The 15,481-nt window shown below is 46.3% G+C and overlaps 1 protein-coding gene across 9 annotated transcripts in view; it reads right to left on the bottom strand.

Moving 5' to 3' along the window:
* LOC135902034 (uncharacterized) overlaps window positions 1–15,481 on the bottom strand; it is a 436,762-nt gene that overhangs the window by 72,300 nt on the left and 348,981 nt on the right. For 4 of the 9 annotated variants that reach the window (XR_011513949.1, XR_011513951.1, XM_070537069.1 and 1 more), the window contains one exon: window positions 148–307. The exons of the other annotated variants lie outside the window; for them this stretch is intronic. Coding sequence is in view for 2 of the 4 variants with exons in the window: in XM_070537069.1 (XP_070393170.1) it covers window positions 148–307 (160 nt within the window). In the remaining 2 variants the exon portion in view is untranslated. The remainder of the gene's footprint in view (window positions 1–147; window positions 308–15,481) is intronic. 9 annotated transcript variants of the gene reach the window in all.

Here is a 15,481-nt window from a genome sequence, read left to right on the forward strand (position 1 = left end):
TGAACCGAACCGTGCTTAAATTCTTTCTAATCACGCATACAACATGCGGAAAAGCATGTCCAAAACTATCGTCATCAACGGCTCATACCCCCGTAAGCAAGCAAAAAATGCAATAACCGATAGTCCCAGAGGCTCATGGCTACTCACTTTGGGTGAATTAGCTGCGGTGGCACTACCCCTGTTGTCACTGTCGGTGATTTCGATATGGATGTGTCGGTACCGAAAAGAGAGGGCTTTACGCGTTCCGTGATGCTGACATATTTCTTGCGATGTCACACCGATCCGGCCCAACCGACAACCCAACAGCCTGCGTGCATTGATTTGACATTATCAAAACATTATTCTTAAAAAAATTACAAACATTAAAATTATGACTACCGATCAAGTAACAGGGTGTACGTACCTTTCATCATGATAACCACGCATCAAGACAATAATTGAGTTCGACCCTTTGTTCAAAATTATGTGTCACATCCGTGACGTATGCTAAACAGCTTCGCTGGTCAACCACGTTCACAGAGTGGAATGGCTCGTGAATTTTTATCATTTGGAAGCACTTCTTACTGACTCTATCAGACTCTATACTACGCCCATAAGACTCTATAGCCCCTTCCTTGTGTTCCTTTTAAAAAAAGTGTTTCATTCATTCACACTTTAAATCGGCATACCGCCTGATATTTGCGGCACACCATAAAGAACCCATGCAATTTGACCCATGCAGTTTGACCCGAACGAACTAAGCACTAGCTTAGCTCGTTCTTCCGCCTCGCTCCGCGCCGTGGGCCTTTGCAAATCACGAAGAATACTTGTTAATATTTCGGAGACAATAGTGCTTTATTCCGACTTTGCTTCCTGTATTTAAAAGTTTGAATTGAGGTTCGAAGCTGTGCATGAAAAGTAGCCTCTCTGCGTCTTCCTACCAAGAAATGTGGTAGTTTATTGATAAAAAACATTAAAAATGCAAGAAAGCTTGTGGTACTGTGGCTCCTAAAGGAATAGACCTCAACATCAAAGGCTGGCAATTTCAAAGACCGTGAACTTGTTTCAATATAATTTAACAATCTTATTTTTCAAGTTACTTAACGAACAATTGCTTTACAAATTCGTTTAACTTATACGATTTACATAACTACAATAGAACTAGGTTTCCCCTTAACATAAATTTTTTACTGCCTCGTGTTCGTACCACTTTTTTGCTCTCATATCTCTATGGGATTGCTTACTATCAAACATAAAATAACTCACTTAGTTCTGTGCCTTCGAATATCCCTTAAAGATATCCTTTTGACGCATTGACGGTCCCAAATGTTTTCCTTATTTATTCTTGTCACTGTTTTTCCTATGTTTTGCTATGCACATGGTTGCCGTTGCCTTTAGTTTTTTTGTTTATAAATGCTTCTTATTATGTATTCTCTTGCTTTTTATGTCTGTTGAAATTTTTATACGTATGTTTTTAGCACACTGATATTTTTACTTTATGTTCATTTGAGTCCGCCGATTATATTTTTCTCTATTTCGTTCTGTTCCTTCTTTACATAATTTAAAGGCTCTGTTGTACGCCAACTTTCTTTTTATTTTTTGATAGTGGTATTGTACATTGTAGTCCTAACCACGTTTCTGTTGTTGAACTTCGCCTCTTTGTTTCTCTCAGTGTACATTTTGTAGATATCGTTTCTGTCCTGCCATCTATATAATTTTTATGCGAAGCATATTACCAGAGCTCAACCCAGCTCCTCAGGCGCGGCGGTGTCGCTTTCAATACCACGTGACACCGTGACGTCATGACAGAGGAGAAACAGTGCTCCAACTCGCGCCGTCGCTCGCGGCGTCGCGGTGGTATATAAGCAGCTGCGCTTGTTTCTAGGTGGCTTTGGCTCAACTCGTGCAAGATGGGCTGGGTGGGAATCGAACCAGGGTCTCTGGAGTGTGAGACGGAGACGCTACCACTGAGTCACGAGTACGATGCTCCAAAGCGGCACAAAATCACCTCTAGTGAATGCGGTGTTGCCTTAGAAACGAGCTGTTTCTAAGGCTCAGGCGTGCGTCGCTTGCTCAGGCGCACATTTCGTTGCCGCGCCGAACGCTGCGTTGCTCGACGCTCACCGCGTCCGATGCGGGGCGCGTTGTCGCTGCGCCGTAGCTCATTGTCTTACACCCCTTGGCGGGTCGACGGGAACGCTGTCGCGTTCCACTCATGAAGGCGAACCAGAGTAACGCATGAGTTGTTTCTTCGTCTAGCCGAACCAAATATAGCCAAGCAACAGCAGTTCACCAGGCTAAACAGTGGTTCAACAACTAAAATAAAGGCTAGTATGCTTCGCATCCTGGGCTTAACCTTAGCTAAGCCACATCCATTTTTTTCTTATATTTAACTACTGAAGTACCCGATTACAGACTTCGATTTTGGGACCCTCGTCTGTAAAACAAAAATGTAACCATTTCCTGTTTTGTAATGAATAAACTTGGTTTGATCTGATTTGATTTGAATTGTGCAGTGTATGCAGCTATTCCTGAACCGTTATTACTTCCCCGAATTTTTCTCATTCTTTCTCCTTTTGCTGCACCCCTTCGCTTCACGTCGGAAGAAGCGTTTCTGCTGACGAACCTGCGTGTTTCACTTCAGGAACGTCTGCCTCCCCCGCCATGGCGCCTACAGGGTCGTGGACACCTGCGAGGGCCGTACGGGGAATGATACCGAGACCATCGGCGACGCGACGGCCTCAATAATTGGCCTCTCTGAAGGCCACTGCGTTCAGCACATGGAAGGCCTCAACTTCCAAGTCACCGTCAAGAGCATGTCTTCCATGACTCTAATCGTCAATACTTGCTGCCTTGTCATCGGTGGCGAGCGTTGTCTTGTCGTTCCCGTCGGCCCGCAGGTGAACAGCGTTCCCGTCGGTCTCATAGTGCGCACTGTCGAGGTGCAGCGCACCTGGCGTCACTGATCATCCCGCCGATCCCGCCAGTGTTTTGAGAAGCCTCGTAGATGCTAGGGTCATGCTTCTCCTTCCGAGCAGGTATCTCGCGTGCTACGTCCAAGGAGGTGCTCAAAAAAAATTTTAAAGCTCCTTGGTAGCGTCGCGCCAACATTTCCACCCATTGGCTGACTATTTTCACGAAACCGCGGAACCATGTGTCATTTTTGAGTGCTCCTTGCGGCACTACCGATTTCACAGCATGGACATGTTTGGTTGGCCCATCCCAGTGGAGCCAAGTATGCTACTGAACGAGAGACTAAATTGTAATAAAAGTAAGAACATAACAGCCATGTCTAACATGTGCTATCTTGAAAAGCCTCAATGCTTGCTTTGGTTATTCTGTTGATTTTGTTTGCATATGTAACCAGAATTAAGGGCAAAAATGACAGATTTATAGGAAAACAAACTTCATTGGCATTGCTTCATATTCTTTAAGCGAAAATATATATTGCATGGTAAGATTATGCAAGAAAATTATCTATTAAAATGTTTTCCTGTTTTTTGATGCTGAAAGATTAGTAAGCAGTACGTAGTTTCACTGCGAATCGATGTTATGCGGACCAATTTGTTGGTAGCTGGCTACCCAGTATTGTTTGAGATTGCGCAAACCGTCACCGGGTATACAGTCATGTTACTATTACAGGGTGTCCCAACTAACTTTAGCTAGACTTTCAAAATATGTAAATGCCACGTAGCTGTACAAAACAATGGTAATGTTGTTAGCCGTCGATGAGATACCTGAACAAGTTTTTCCATAACACATAATGAGACAATTAGCCTAAATGAATTAATGAACTTCTCAAATATTATAGTTAGGCCAAAAGTGTCAATGAGAAAATTGTAGAGCGACATGAAAAACTCCCCGGTACAGCTTTCTGTTATTCAATGCGTGCTACATAAAAGTGTTATTCCTAGCATGAGAGAAGGCCACCAATGCACACAAAATTTCCGCGCGACCGCCCGCTCGAGGCACTTCACGTGCATTTGCACGCAATGTTGTTAAACTTTGAAGTGAACTTATTGCATAACTAGGTGTTATACATGAGGCAAATGTGCGGCTAACTTTTCTGTTTAGGTGTAGAGCCTCGCCACCTTTGGAGAGAGGGAGCAGGGATAGAGGGGTGGGGGGAGGTGCAGCCAAATTGCCGTCAACTGAGTCGGTTGCACCTTAGAACAAAATTGTCGCCCAAAGTGTAACACTTTCTATTCAATCCTATCTAATTCGTCACTGAATAAAGCAACTCTAAAGAGTCAACCAGATGTCGAAGCGTCACAGCTAGGCGCCAAGTGGAAAAGATTAAAACCACTGTAGCATTCGTAAAGTGGCTAGCGCGTGCCCCTGACAGTTGGGCGAGTTGCGCGAACATGCCTGGGAAAGCGAACAGACTCGCCAGCGGTGGCTGCCACTCTCTTTCTCGCAAGTGGATGCCGCGTTGTAGCACATCTCCCTTCCAGCGTTGCCACCAAGCGCGCCGTTAACGCTTCTGCCGATATGATTCAATCGCCGGAGGCCCGCCCTACAGACATCAACGGGACCGCGTTGTTTTCCGCGAGCTGCTACAGGGCGCACTTCCTGTGTGCGACCCTCTTTCCTCTTGCACCGCCGCCGAGGCTTCTCTGCTTCAACATTTCTGGAGCACGGCTCTCATCTTCAGAAACCATGTCGGCATTGATGGAGCAATCACGAGAAGCTCGCGTACGACAATCGTTTCCTGCTGTGACGAGGACACCGTTGGGTTGCGAGCTTCGACCGTAAGATCCATGCCAGTAAATACAGGGGACCGCTGTCGGTGCTACAGAGGTGGTGGCAACTAACAGTTTCCTTCATTTGACTTCATTTCTAGTGTTACTCCACTAACGAGAAAAGACGCTGCGAAGAGGCTTTGATTTCCTGGCTCAGACTATCACATACGGTTAACGGTCGCCTCCTAGGTGCCCCGAGTGTCACTTCCATAAAATTGATCCTTCGTAGAAGCTGCAACTGCAATGAAGAGTTTCCCCTTTCAATGCAGCGTTGTGATTCCACCTCTGGATCGCGTTTTTGCTTCACGAATGCATAATCGGTGCGCATTGCAATGTCAGACACACCTACGTGCGACTCCTGTGGGATCGAAGAAAATACAGAACATCTCCTGTGCTTTTGTTCTCGTCATGACATTTAGCGTCGCCCTATCCGGACAGCCTTTAATCGACTAGAATCTAAATTATTTACAGAAGCCAAACTTCTTGAACTATGGCCGTGCGCGTCAAGGGTGCAGAAAGCAACGAAGACGCTATTAGAGTACTTGAAGTCGACGGGTCGCTGCGACTGTTCGAAGAATTGGTGTGATCCTTTGAGTGTGTGAGCTAATGACCCACTCTCTACCCCTCTCTCTCTCTTTTCATCACGTTACCCCTTCCCCTAGTGCAGAGTAACAAATCGGACGAGCGTGAGGTTGACCTCCCTGCCTTTCGTCGCTCCACCTTTCTCTCTCACCACCATCTCTTTCTCTCTCTTTCTGTTGAGGCCGGTTATTATTCCGGTACATCCAGAAACCTTTCATGAGCGTTTCTAACGTGTTCTGTTCGTGACAGTTGCTCTTCAAAAGTAACTGCATTGAGTTTAGTTCATTCGACACATTGAATTCACCTTCCATAAAAAGTAACGTTGAGGTTGATGCTTTATGCTTTTGGCTTAAAGAGCATCGATTCAGTCTTTTTTTATATTGTGTTCTAACTTACTCGTGCTGAACTATGTCACTAATTAATTTAACTATGGTTTTATCATTGTAGTTATTAGCTCTACACTGTACCACTGTATGTTTGCGCCGTCTGCTCGGAAAACGGCATTAGACGTATCTGGAAGATGAACTATAGCAATAATATACATTACGAAGAGCCTGAAACCCATGAGTGAGCCTATAGCGGCCCACCACCGTCTTGAGATTTGCAAATTGAAGAAGTGGGCATGTGCATGCCAATCTCGAGGGCATGTCATTAGAAAATACTGTTAGGGGAGTTCCTCCTATAATGCGGCCAATTAATTTACGGAGGACTATATGTCATGGTTCATTAGGCAGAATACTTAAAAAAAAACGTAAACAGTGGCAAGTATATCAATGGCTTCTTTTAACTGTTACTATTTTACGGCTCATGGTACGTTATGTCATTTTAGTTTCTTAATGATCACAATATTATTGTGCAAACGTAACATTCTTATACCGAAGCTCCAACAAGCCGGTGTTTATAAGTTCTATCAATTTTAAACAAAATGACCAGGATGCGAAAATCTGCTGTCACAATTAATTGCTATTTTATGCTGAGCCAATGAAGCATATAAAAAGTCGCTTTGAGATGCTCAGATTATTTTTTAATTGTACCCAATTTGATAATTAGCCTTAGTTAATAAATGAACTTCTCAAATATTATAATTAGATGAAAGGTTTCAATGAGAAAATTGTAAATAGACATGAAAAACTCCCAACACAGCTTTCTGCTGCTCAGTGCGTGCTACATAAGAATGTTTTTTAGAGGCGGAAATAAGTCCGCAAATGCACGCAATATTGCCGCGCGACTAGCCGCTCGAGGCACTTTGCGTGTAGTCGCGGGATTCTTTCGCGATCGAAAATGCACTTTTAACGCGACAGCGTTAAGGAGCTCGTGTCGCTGAAAAGCCGGTGTCGTCGGTGTCGGCGTCGGCGTCGTCGGCGTTGGCCGTGAGCGATAAATCCCAGCAGGCACTTCATGAATAAAAAACAACTGGCAAGATGGGCTGGGTGGGAATCGAACCAGGGTCTCCGGAGTGTGAGACGGAGGCGCTACCACTCAGCCACGAGTTCGATGCTTCAAAGCGGAACAAAAGCGTCTCTAGTGAATGCGGTGTTGCCTTAGAAACGAGCTGTTTCTAAAACTCAGGCATGCGTCGCTTGCTCAGGCGCACATTTCGTTGCCGCACCGAACGCGGCGCTGCTCGACGCTCACCGGGTCCGATGCGGGGCGTGTAGTCGCTGCGCGTAGCCCACTGTCTTACACCCCTTGGCGGGTCGACGGGAACGCTGTCGCGTTCCACTCTTGAAGGCGAAGTTTAAGCGTCCTCCAATTTTTTTTATGTAGCATGAACTGAGCAACGTATAGCTGTACCGAGAGTTTTTCATGTAAATAAACAATTTTCTCATTGACACTCTTAATCTAATTATAATGTTTGAGAATTTCAAAATTCCATTACGACTAATCACCTAATCAGGTAGAATGAAATACATCTTAGTACGTCTCAGCGACGGCAAACAAGATTACCTTGGTTCGGTCCAGCTACGTGGCATTCGCATATTTTTTTAACTCTGGCTAAAGTTAGCTGGGACACCCTGTACATACGTGCATGTGTCATTGTCTGTTGACGAAGCGAGGGAGAAGACACGCGCCATCAATTCCTCCGAATTCCTTCGGATTTCTGGGTATCTGGGATCATGTAAACTCCACCATCAAATTCATGACTTCGTCATGGAGCAGGAAATTAAACAGGATGGGACACTCAGCGAAGTCTGGCAACAGGAAACACGTCACGGCTACTGTTAATCCCAAGCGTTAAATGAAGCGAGCATCGAAATAAACAACAATGTGAAATGAAATTACAGACAACATTTTATTTCTTTTTCATTCTTTCCAGCTGAAATTAAAAGTTTGCGCATAAATGAACTGATACTTTGCGACTTAGTTTCTTTGCGTCACCTAGCAAGAAGCTAAGAGGCTCTCAGCCAGGCCATGTTAGACGCTCGCAGTATGCCTTCTACTCGCACTCAAGAGAAATGCGTGCGTGGAAAGCCTGTTTTCAGTTGTCCAGAAGAGAGTATTTTCGAGTTCTTCGTTTTAGAGCTCCTCGGCGTTATCTTTTGCGTGTTATGCCGGTGCAAGCAACACACTCCACTGTGATCACACTTGGCAATTACTCGCCGCGTCTTCGACAAGCGTGAATACGGAAAGACGGCATATGTTGCGGCGCAATAGAAAGCGTGACAAACTTGTCAAAGATTCAGTACACGCAAAAATAAATGTCACCACGACCGGCTTTCTTTTTTGCTGCGTCACAACCCCAGGCGCAAAAGGAAGAAGGTATCCCCAAAAATACCCAAAAAGTAGCGAAATTAATGACAATAATTTCAGGGGTCAGAGGATGCGTCACGAATTTGTAGCAGTAAGATTCATTACATGCGAAACTAATTTTGGCACACGGCCGAGCTGTTTTTTGCTAACTGCGTCACAACGCCAAGCGTGGCCACTGTGCCTGAAAAGTACCGCTAGATGTAACGAAATTACTTACAATAATGTTGCGGGTCAGAGAAAGCTCCAAAAATTGTCCCGGTAAGATTCAGAACACGTGAAACTGCGTCACGCCGCCGAGGTGCTTTTCGCTAGATGGTTCATAAAGCCGAGTGCAGTAAGCGCGCCCAAAAGCTAGAGAAATAAGTTATAACAATGTTGGGGCTCATAAAAGCGTCGCAAACATCTCACAGTAGGAGTCATTACCTCAAATTAACGACGCCAGGACTGCGCGGTTGTTTTTCGCTAACTGCGTCACAAGTCTCGGTTCCGTGACGCAAAAACCAACATTGCTTGAAATGCGTCGCAGGCTGTCAAACAAAATTTGTCAGCTTGCCGTAGTCCAATAATGCACTGGTGTCGTGTCGAAGTGCATAAGGAACGCAAGAAAACGCCGGGAGCCCAACAAACACGCTACATACAAAAGAGACGGGTCGCCGAACAGGCGAACTTCACATGGGTAACAGGCCTCGCTGGCTTCGATGGCGTGACTGGCACATGACGCATGCATCTGTCACGCCTAGCGGGCTGTTAGCTTGTTAGGTAACGCAAGAAATATAAGTTGCAAAGTAGAAGTTCATTCATCCGCAAGACTTTTTAGTTTTAGCAGGAAAGAATAAAAAAATGAAACGTCTGCAAGTTCATCTGACATTATGTTTTTTCTCCGACGGTCGCGTCAGCTAACGGATGGGATTAACAGTAGCCGTGACGTGTTAGCTGTTTCCACTTTCCGTAGAGTCTCCCTCCTTGCTGAATTTGTTCCTCTGTCTCTAGTATGGCCAATAGCTACATAGTCGGCTGGATCGCGTCCCGATAGTAACTGCCAGTGGAGCCAATTGAATGCTCGCACTGCTAACATACGCTACCTTTAGAAGCCTCCAAGGTTGTCGTGGGTAGATTGCAAGTGTTGCAACTGTATCAAAATAGTTTTACAGGCAACTTCAATATGCAAATTTAGCTGCAAAGCTCCTTAACCTTGCCTCATATCTTTTAGGCTAACGTGTTAATGCAAAGTAAATGTGCACCTGAAATTGTGCTGTTCAAGTGTTTGTTACTAATCGACCCAGAATGAAGCTGGTGTGATGTCAAGGATGGGATTCCGTCTTAAAGTGAGTAGCTTTCTAACATCTACTCTCATTGTCAGTGATTAAGCGCAAAAGCCTTAAAAGTTAACTATCATATTTATATCGAGGCACAGTATTGGCGGGGTAGTCATGCTACGCGCGATATAGAGCATGCTGATAAATTATCATAGGTTGACTAATTGATCTTGCATTTATAGTACGGTAGACCGCCGTCGACCTTGTGTGTTTTGCGTTTGTGTCCGCTGTGGTGTTTTAGGGCGCACCTCTTAAGGCCAAAGTACACGTACGCACGCCAGCCTGCGAAAGCTCGCACCCACGCGCCTCACGCATGCGCAGTTGGTGCAGGACAGATCGTGTGCGTCGAAGCGTGGCGCGTGCACAGATATCTAATGTCTAATCTAGCGTTGTCCAACACGGCGACACCCATGGCTTCACCTCCATCGTGAATTCTCATATCTACGTTCTTATGGGCGTTGATTGCCAGGAACTATTGAGATGAGCTTCCGCTTTCTATAAACTAACCTAAAAACTTTAGTTATGAGCGCATAGCGCGTTCAATTTATGAAATCTTTCTGCGATTCTGATGGCTGAACGACCCACAGAGCAACACATACTTGACCGACCCATCTGGAGCGTAGTACGCCACTTCTCCGGATCATGACGCCAAAGGGGTGCTGGGACGCTATAACGTAAAACTATTCCAAATTTTCTGTTTCAATTCTGGAATCAGCCTTCCGCGATTGGTCAAAATCTTGTTTGGACCACCCTCATTTAACGTGTTTGTCACGCGACCTCACAAAAACCGCGATAGCTCCTCATCTGCTATGACGAGTACACACTGATTATGTATCATTTGACCGAACAAAACAAAAATAGTTATTTCTGATTCGATGCCTCTTGGCCATTAGCCCTCAGCTGTTGGCCAAATGTTTTCGGGCTGCACCTACTTCACCTGCTTGTCCCGCGACGTCAAAAAACCGCAATAACTTACCGCGTCAAAGTGACTCGTACGCGTTAAAAATGCATTATTATGCCGAAGAAAACTGAATTTTCTACTCAATAGGCGCAGGCTGCCCGGTTCCCAAAGAAATAAAAGATTGCTGCCGCCTATCGCTCCGGCACTGCCTACTCTCCCCTGCCGGAAGGCATTGGTTAATTTGACTGTATTAAAACTTTTTGCGGGGCCGTGTAATGTTTTCCAGAACTTTTGGCACATTTACGACCTCGTTCTACCAAGTCTTCTTTGCTGAGGATCCGTTTTAGCATCATTTTTAAGCTTCCGTTACATGCCACCGTGATTGTCGACGAGCCGCCGCAAGCTAAGTAAGAGAAAGCGGACCAATCGCAGACGCTGGAACCACCCTCTTCATGTGGTTATCGATATTCAGTGCAGTGGCTCGGCCCCATCGAATCCCTCTCCACTTAACCATGCTCCTCGCCTCTTGTGAGCCAATCAGATAAAACAAGCCGCTCAGTGCAGGCAATGTTATTCGTTTTTCAAGCAAACAAAATTGGCCTCCTATGAACAAGGGGAGCATTTGATTGGTTTGTTCAGACGACCCTGCGCGTGACGGCATGATGCTTGCGTCGGGTGTTACGCAAATTTGACGTCTGGAGTTTGGACTAAAACATATTGGAATAGTTTTACGTTATACGGCCCATGCACTCAGTACAACTATTCTCAGCAGCGCATGCCGTCTGGTACTTGTGGCAGAGGGCACGCAACAGATAAAGCACGAAGAATACAAACTGTTATCTGTAGCCGTCAGTTTATTCAATGAGGAGATACAGCTCTCTGTTATTGCGTGTTTACGAGCTGCTAAAATATGTTGAAGCTTCTACGACGAAAAGGTGAGCGGCATGTTAGGGTGAGCGTACCAGCTTGGATACTGCTAGGCTGGGCGCTCCGCACACTGGTAAATAATGCGTGTCAGTGTGGCTGTGGGGTCGTTACACCAGGGATATATCCTAGTTGTGTATACCTTAGGAAAGATTCCGTGCAGTCTCAATATATGTGAGTATGTGTTTGTTTGAAGTGCGACGCCAGTCCCTGGCTTGTTGGCTGCTTAAGCTGGGATGGGGTGGAGCGCACTTCCGTCTGGTCAGCCGCTGGTCCTCGAAAATCTGCCTGCTAGGGGTGGTCTCTTCATGGTAACCTGAAGCAGGTCCCGCGGAGGGTTCTGCGACTTGGCCAGCAAGTCCTCGAGCTACGCAGTTCACCTCCTCATTGCCCCCCAGGCCCGTGTGCCCTTGGCACAAGGCGACGGCATGGTCCTCAGTCAATCCGGGGCCCAGGATATCGGTGACGCACCCGGGAAGTGTGCCTCTGAGGTATAACCGACAGGCCGCTTGTGAATGCGTCAGAATGTATGATGGGTGAGCCCTTCGTTTTGCTTCTCTTATTGCGAGGGCTATGGCTGCTGCCTCCGTGGTGGCGCTTGATTTGGTTCATATAGACGCGCAGGACACCACCTTGTTTTGGTTGGTTACTGTCATTGCTTATGCCTGTTTTCTAGGGAATTTTAGTGGTGTGGAGGGCTAGCGTCGGTGTAGTAGGCACCAGGATCGCTCGTTCCCTGGAGGAGTTTTCGTTCTCGCGCTTGCCGCCGCTTTTGGTTGTAGAGCGGATGCATGTTCTTAGGGACCGGTGCCACGGTGATACGTGCGCGTAGGTGCATCGGTACGATGATCGTTTCGCCTTGGCAATATTGAAGAGTGAGTGGGTATCCCAGTTTCGCTGTAGTTTTCTGCCCTGGTGCGTGGTGTTAAGTAGTTCACTTTGTGCTATTAGCATGGTGGCAGCCAGTTCATATGTGTTATTTATGCCGATCGCTTTGAATCTGTGCTCGTGCAGTTCGGATGTTGCAGTACAGCTTTGTATGCGATTTTTCTTAGTTTATCGATGTGTTCTATTTCGGTCTTGCATGTAGCTTGAAAGGGTAAGGCGAAGGTCATCGGCTAAGGACGATGGCCTGTACGAGGCGTAGAGTCTCGACTTTGTCATTCCATCTGTACTTCTTGGTATTCTAGCTATGAGGGTTGTAATACTTTTGACAGTGTGTTTGAGTTTGTCTATTGCCGTCTTTACACTGTTATTTTCTTGTACGTGCATGCCCAGGATTCGCGCTACCGGGGTCCTGTTGATGCCCTGTCCGGCCATCGTCAGGTGAATTAGGGCGCACGGTTGGACTGGGTGCCCGAAGGTCTTATTGGCAGGTATTCTGATTTCTCGAGGGCGTAGGTCATACCGGCTGCCTGAAGGTAGCTTTGAATGTTGTTTATAGCGGTTTGCAGTATATCTTGCCGTTCTGCATAGGAGCCCTTGTTTGCCCATAGTGTGATGTCATCCGCGTAAAAGGCACAGCCTAGTTTCGGTATATTCTCCAGTTGTAGGACTAGTTTCCGGAGGCCGATCTTAAAGAGGGATGGGGACAGGATGGAACCCTGGGGCGTGCCTTTTAGTGGGAAGTCGTATGGTAGCGTGTTTGTGCCGGCCATGTCAATCTGTGCCTTGCGATTGCCAAGCAATCCAGAAACATAGTGGAATATGCGTTCCCCGCGTCCTATGGTTTTGAGACTGTCTAGTATGGTAGAGTTCGCGTTGTTGTCGAAGGCTTTTTTGAAGTCGAGAGCAGGGAGTAAGTTGTTTAGGCTACCTGGAGGTGGGTTAAGCACCTCCTCTTTGAGCAATAAGAATATGTCCTGGGCAGACATCCCTCGCCTATATTCGTACATAGATGTTCGTAGGAGCCTCCCTTCTGCTGTGTATTGTTCTAGACGAGCGAGTATAACTTTTTCAAAGATTTTGGCCATGCAGGATGTCAGTGAGATTGGTCGTAGCTGATCAAGGCTTCTCCGTTTTCCTGGTTTGGGTATGAGTTCGATCTGTGCCAGTGTCCATTCTGTGGATAGTTTTCCACCCGGTGTCCAGATTTCCTGATTGAAGTGGTCCGTGATCGCTTGTAATGTGTCAGTGTTAAGGTTCCGGATGATGGCGTTTGTAATGCCGTCTAATCCGGGTGCTGTATCTCTTTTGAAGCTTTGTGCCACTGCATACACCTCCGCAAAGGTGATAGGGTGGTAGGGTGGCTTGTGGTAGGGTGCTCCTTTGTACTCTTGACTCGGTATCGGATTAGCGCCTTCCTTGCGTTCTCCCGTGTACCGCTGTTTCAGTTCTTGTATCAACTGATCCTGGTCCCTTTGAAATTATCCTGCTCGTCATCCAAATGTAGCGTTTGTTTCAGTTCTTGTGGCAGAGGGGTCCAAAACCTCCGTAGGATGTTCCATGTTTTTTTCGGGCTTAATATCCCTCTTGAGGAGTTCCAAATGTGCGCCAATCGTTATAGTGGAGTTCTGCTGCGTATGCGTTTGTTTCTTCTGTGATTTCAGCTATTCGAATTCTGAGTTTTTTGTTCAGCTTCTGTTGGCGCCACCGTTTGGCGAGGTCCCGACAAGCTTCCTTAAAGGTGTGTCAAGTGGTTATCAATGACGGGGGTGTCTGCCGTAGTCTGATATGTTTTATTGTTTTCATCATAGATACCCTTCACGTAGTGAATTCATTCAGTTATTGTTCCTGGTTTGGGCCCAGTTTCTACATGCTGTTGCTCTCGACACTCGGGTGCAGACTCCGCTTATTCACCATCGAAGATAAGCTTACTCTAACCATGCCGCTCACCTTTCGTCGTAGAAGCTTTGCCATATTTTAGCAGCTCGTAAACACGCAATAACAGAGACCTGTATCTCCTCAGTGAATAAACTGACGGCTACAGATTACATTTTTTTTTTACTCTTCGTGCTTTATTGGTTGTGTGCCGTCTGCCATAAGTACCAGACGGCATGTGCTGCTGAGAACCGTTCTACTGAGTGCATAGGCCGTATAACGTAAAACTATTCCAGTATGTTTTAGTCCAAACTCCTGACGTCAAATTTGCATCGTGCCGTCACGCGCAGGGTTGTCTAAACAAACGAATCAAGTGCCCCCCTTGTTCATATAAGCTCACTTTTGTTTGCTTCAAAAACGAATAACATTGCCTGCACTGAGCGGCTTGTTTTATCTGATTGGCTCACAAGAGGCGAGGAGCATGCTCAAGTGGAGAGGGATTCGATGGGGCCGAGCCACTGCGCTGAATATCGATAACCAGATGAAGAGTGTGGCACTGACGTCTGGGATTGGTCCGCTTTCCCTTACTTTGGTTGCGGTGGCTCGTCGACAATCACGGCGACATGCAACGGAAGCTTAAAAATGACGCTAAACGGATCCCCAGAAAAGAAGAGTTCGCAGACCGAGGTCGTAGGCCTGATGCAGGTTCTAGAAAACGGTACACGGCCACGCAAGAAGATTTATCACACGCAAATGAACCCATGCCCTCCGGCAGGGGCAAGTAGCCAGTGCCGGAGTGATAGGCGGCAGTCACCTTTTATTCCTTTCAGAACGGGGCAGCCTGCGCCTATTCAGTAGAAAATTCAGTTTTGTTCGGCCTATTACTGCATCTTTAACGCGTACGCATCACTTTGACGCGGTGTGTTTTTGCGGTTTTGTGACGTCGCGGGACAGGCAGGTGAAGTGGGGGCAGCCCGAAAACATTTGAACAACAGCCGAGGGCTAAAAATGGCCAAGAGGCATCGAATCAGAAATAACTATTTTTGATTTCTGTCAAATGATACATAATCAGTGTGTACTCGTCATAGCAGATGAGGAGTTATCGCGGTTTTTGTGAGGTCACGTGACAGACAGGAGATGTTAGGGTGGTCGAAAAAAGTTTTTGACCGATCGCGGAGGGCTGATTGCTGATTCGGGATAGAAAAGTTTGGAATAGTTTTACGTTATAGCGCCCCAGCTCCTCTTTGGCGTCATGATCCAGACAAGTGGCGAACTACGCTCCAAACGGGTCGGTCATGTATGTGTTTCTCAAACAGAATCGGCTGTCAGAATCGCAGAAATCTCACAAATTGAACGCGCTATGCGCTCGTAACTAACGTTTCAGTTTATTTTATAGAAAGCAGAAGCTCATCTCAAAAGTTCCTGGCAATCAACGCCAATAAGAACGTATATATCATGAGAATTCACGCTGAAGCTGAAGCCATGGGTGTCGCCAACAATGCTAGATTAGACATTAGATATTTGTG

Source organism: Dermacentor albipictus, chromosome 4, assembly GCF_038994185.2.
Source record: "Dermacentor albipictus isolate Rhodes 1998 colony chromosome 4, USDA_Dalb.pri_finalv2, whole genome shotgun sequence".
Lineage (NCBI taxonomy): Eukaryota > Metazoa > Arthropoda > Arachnida > Ixodida > Ixodidae > Dermacentor > Dermacentor albipictus.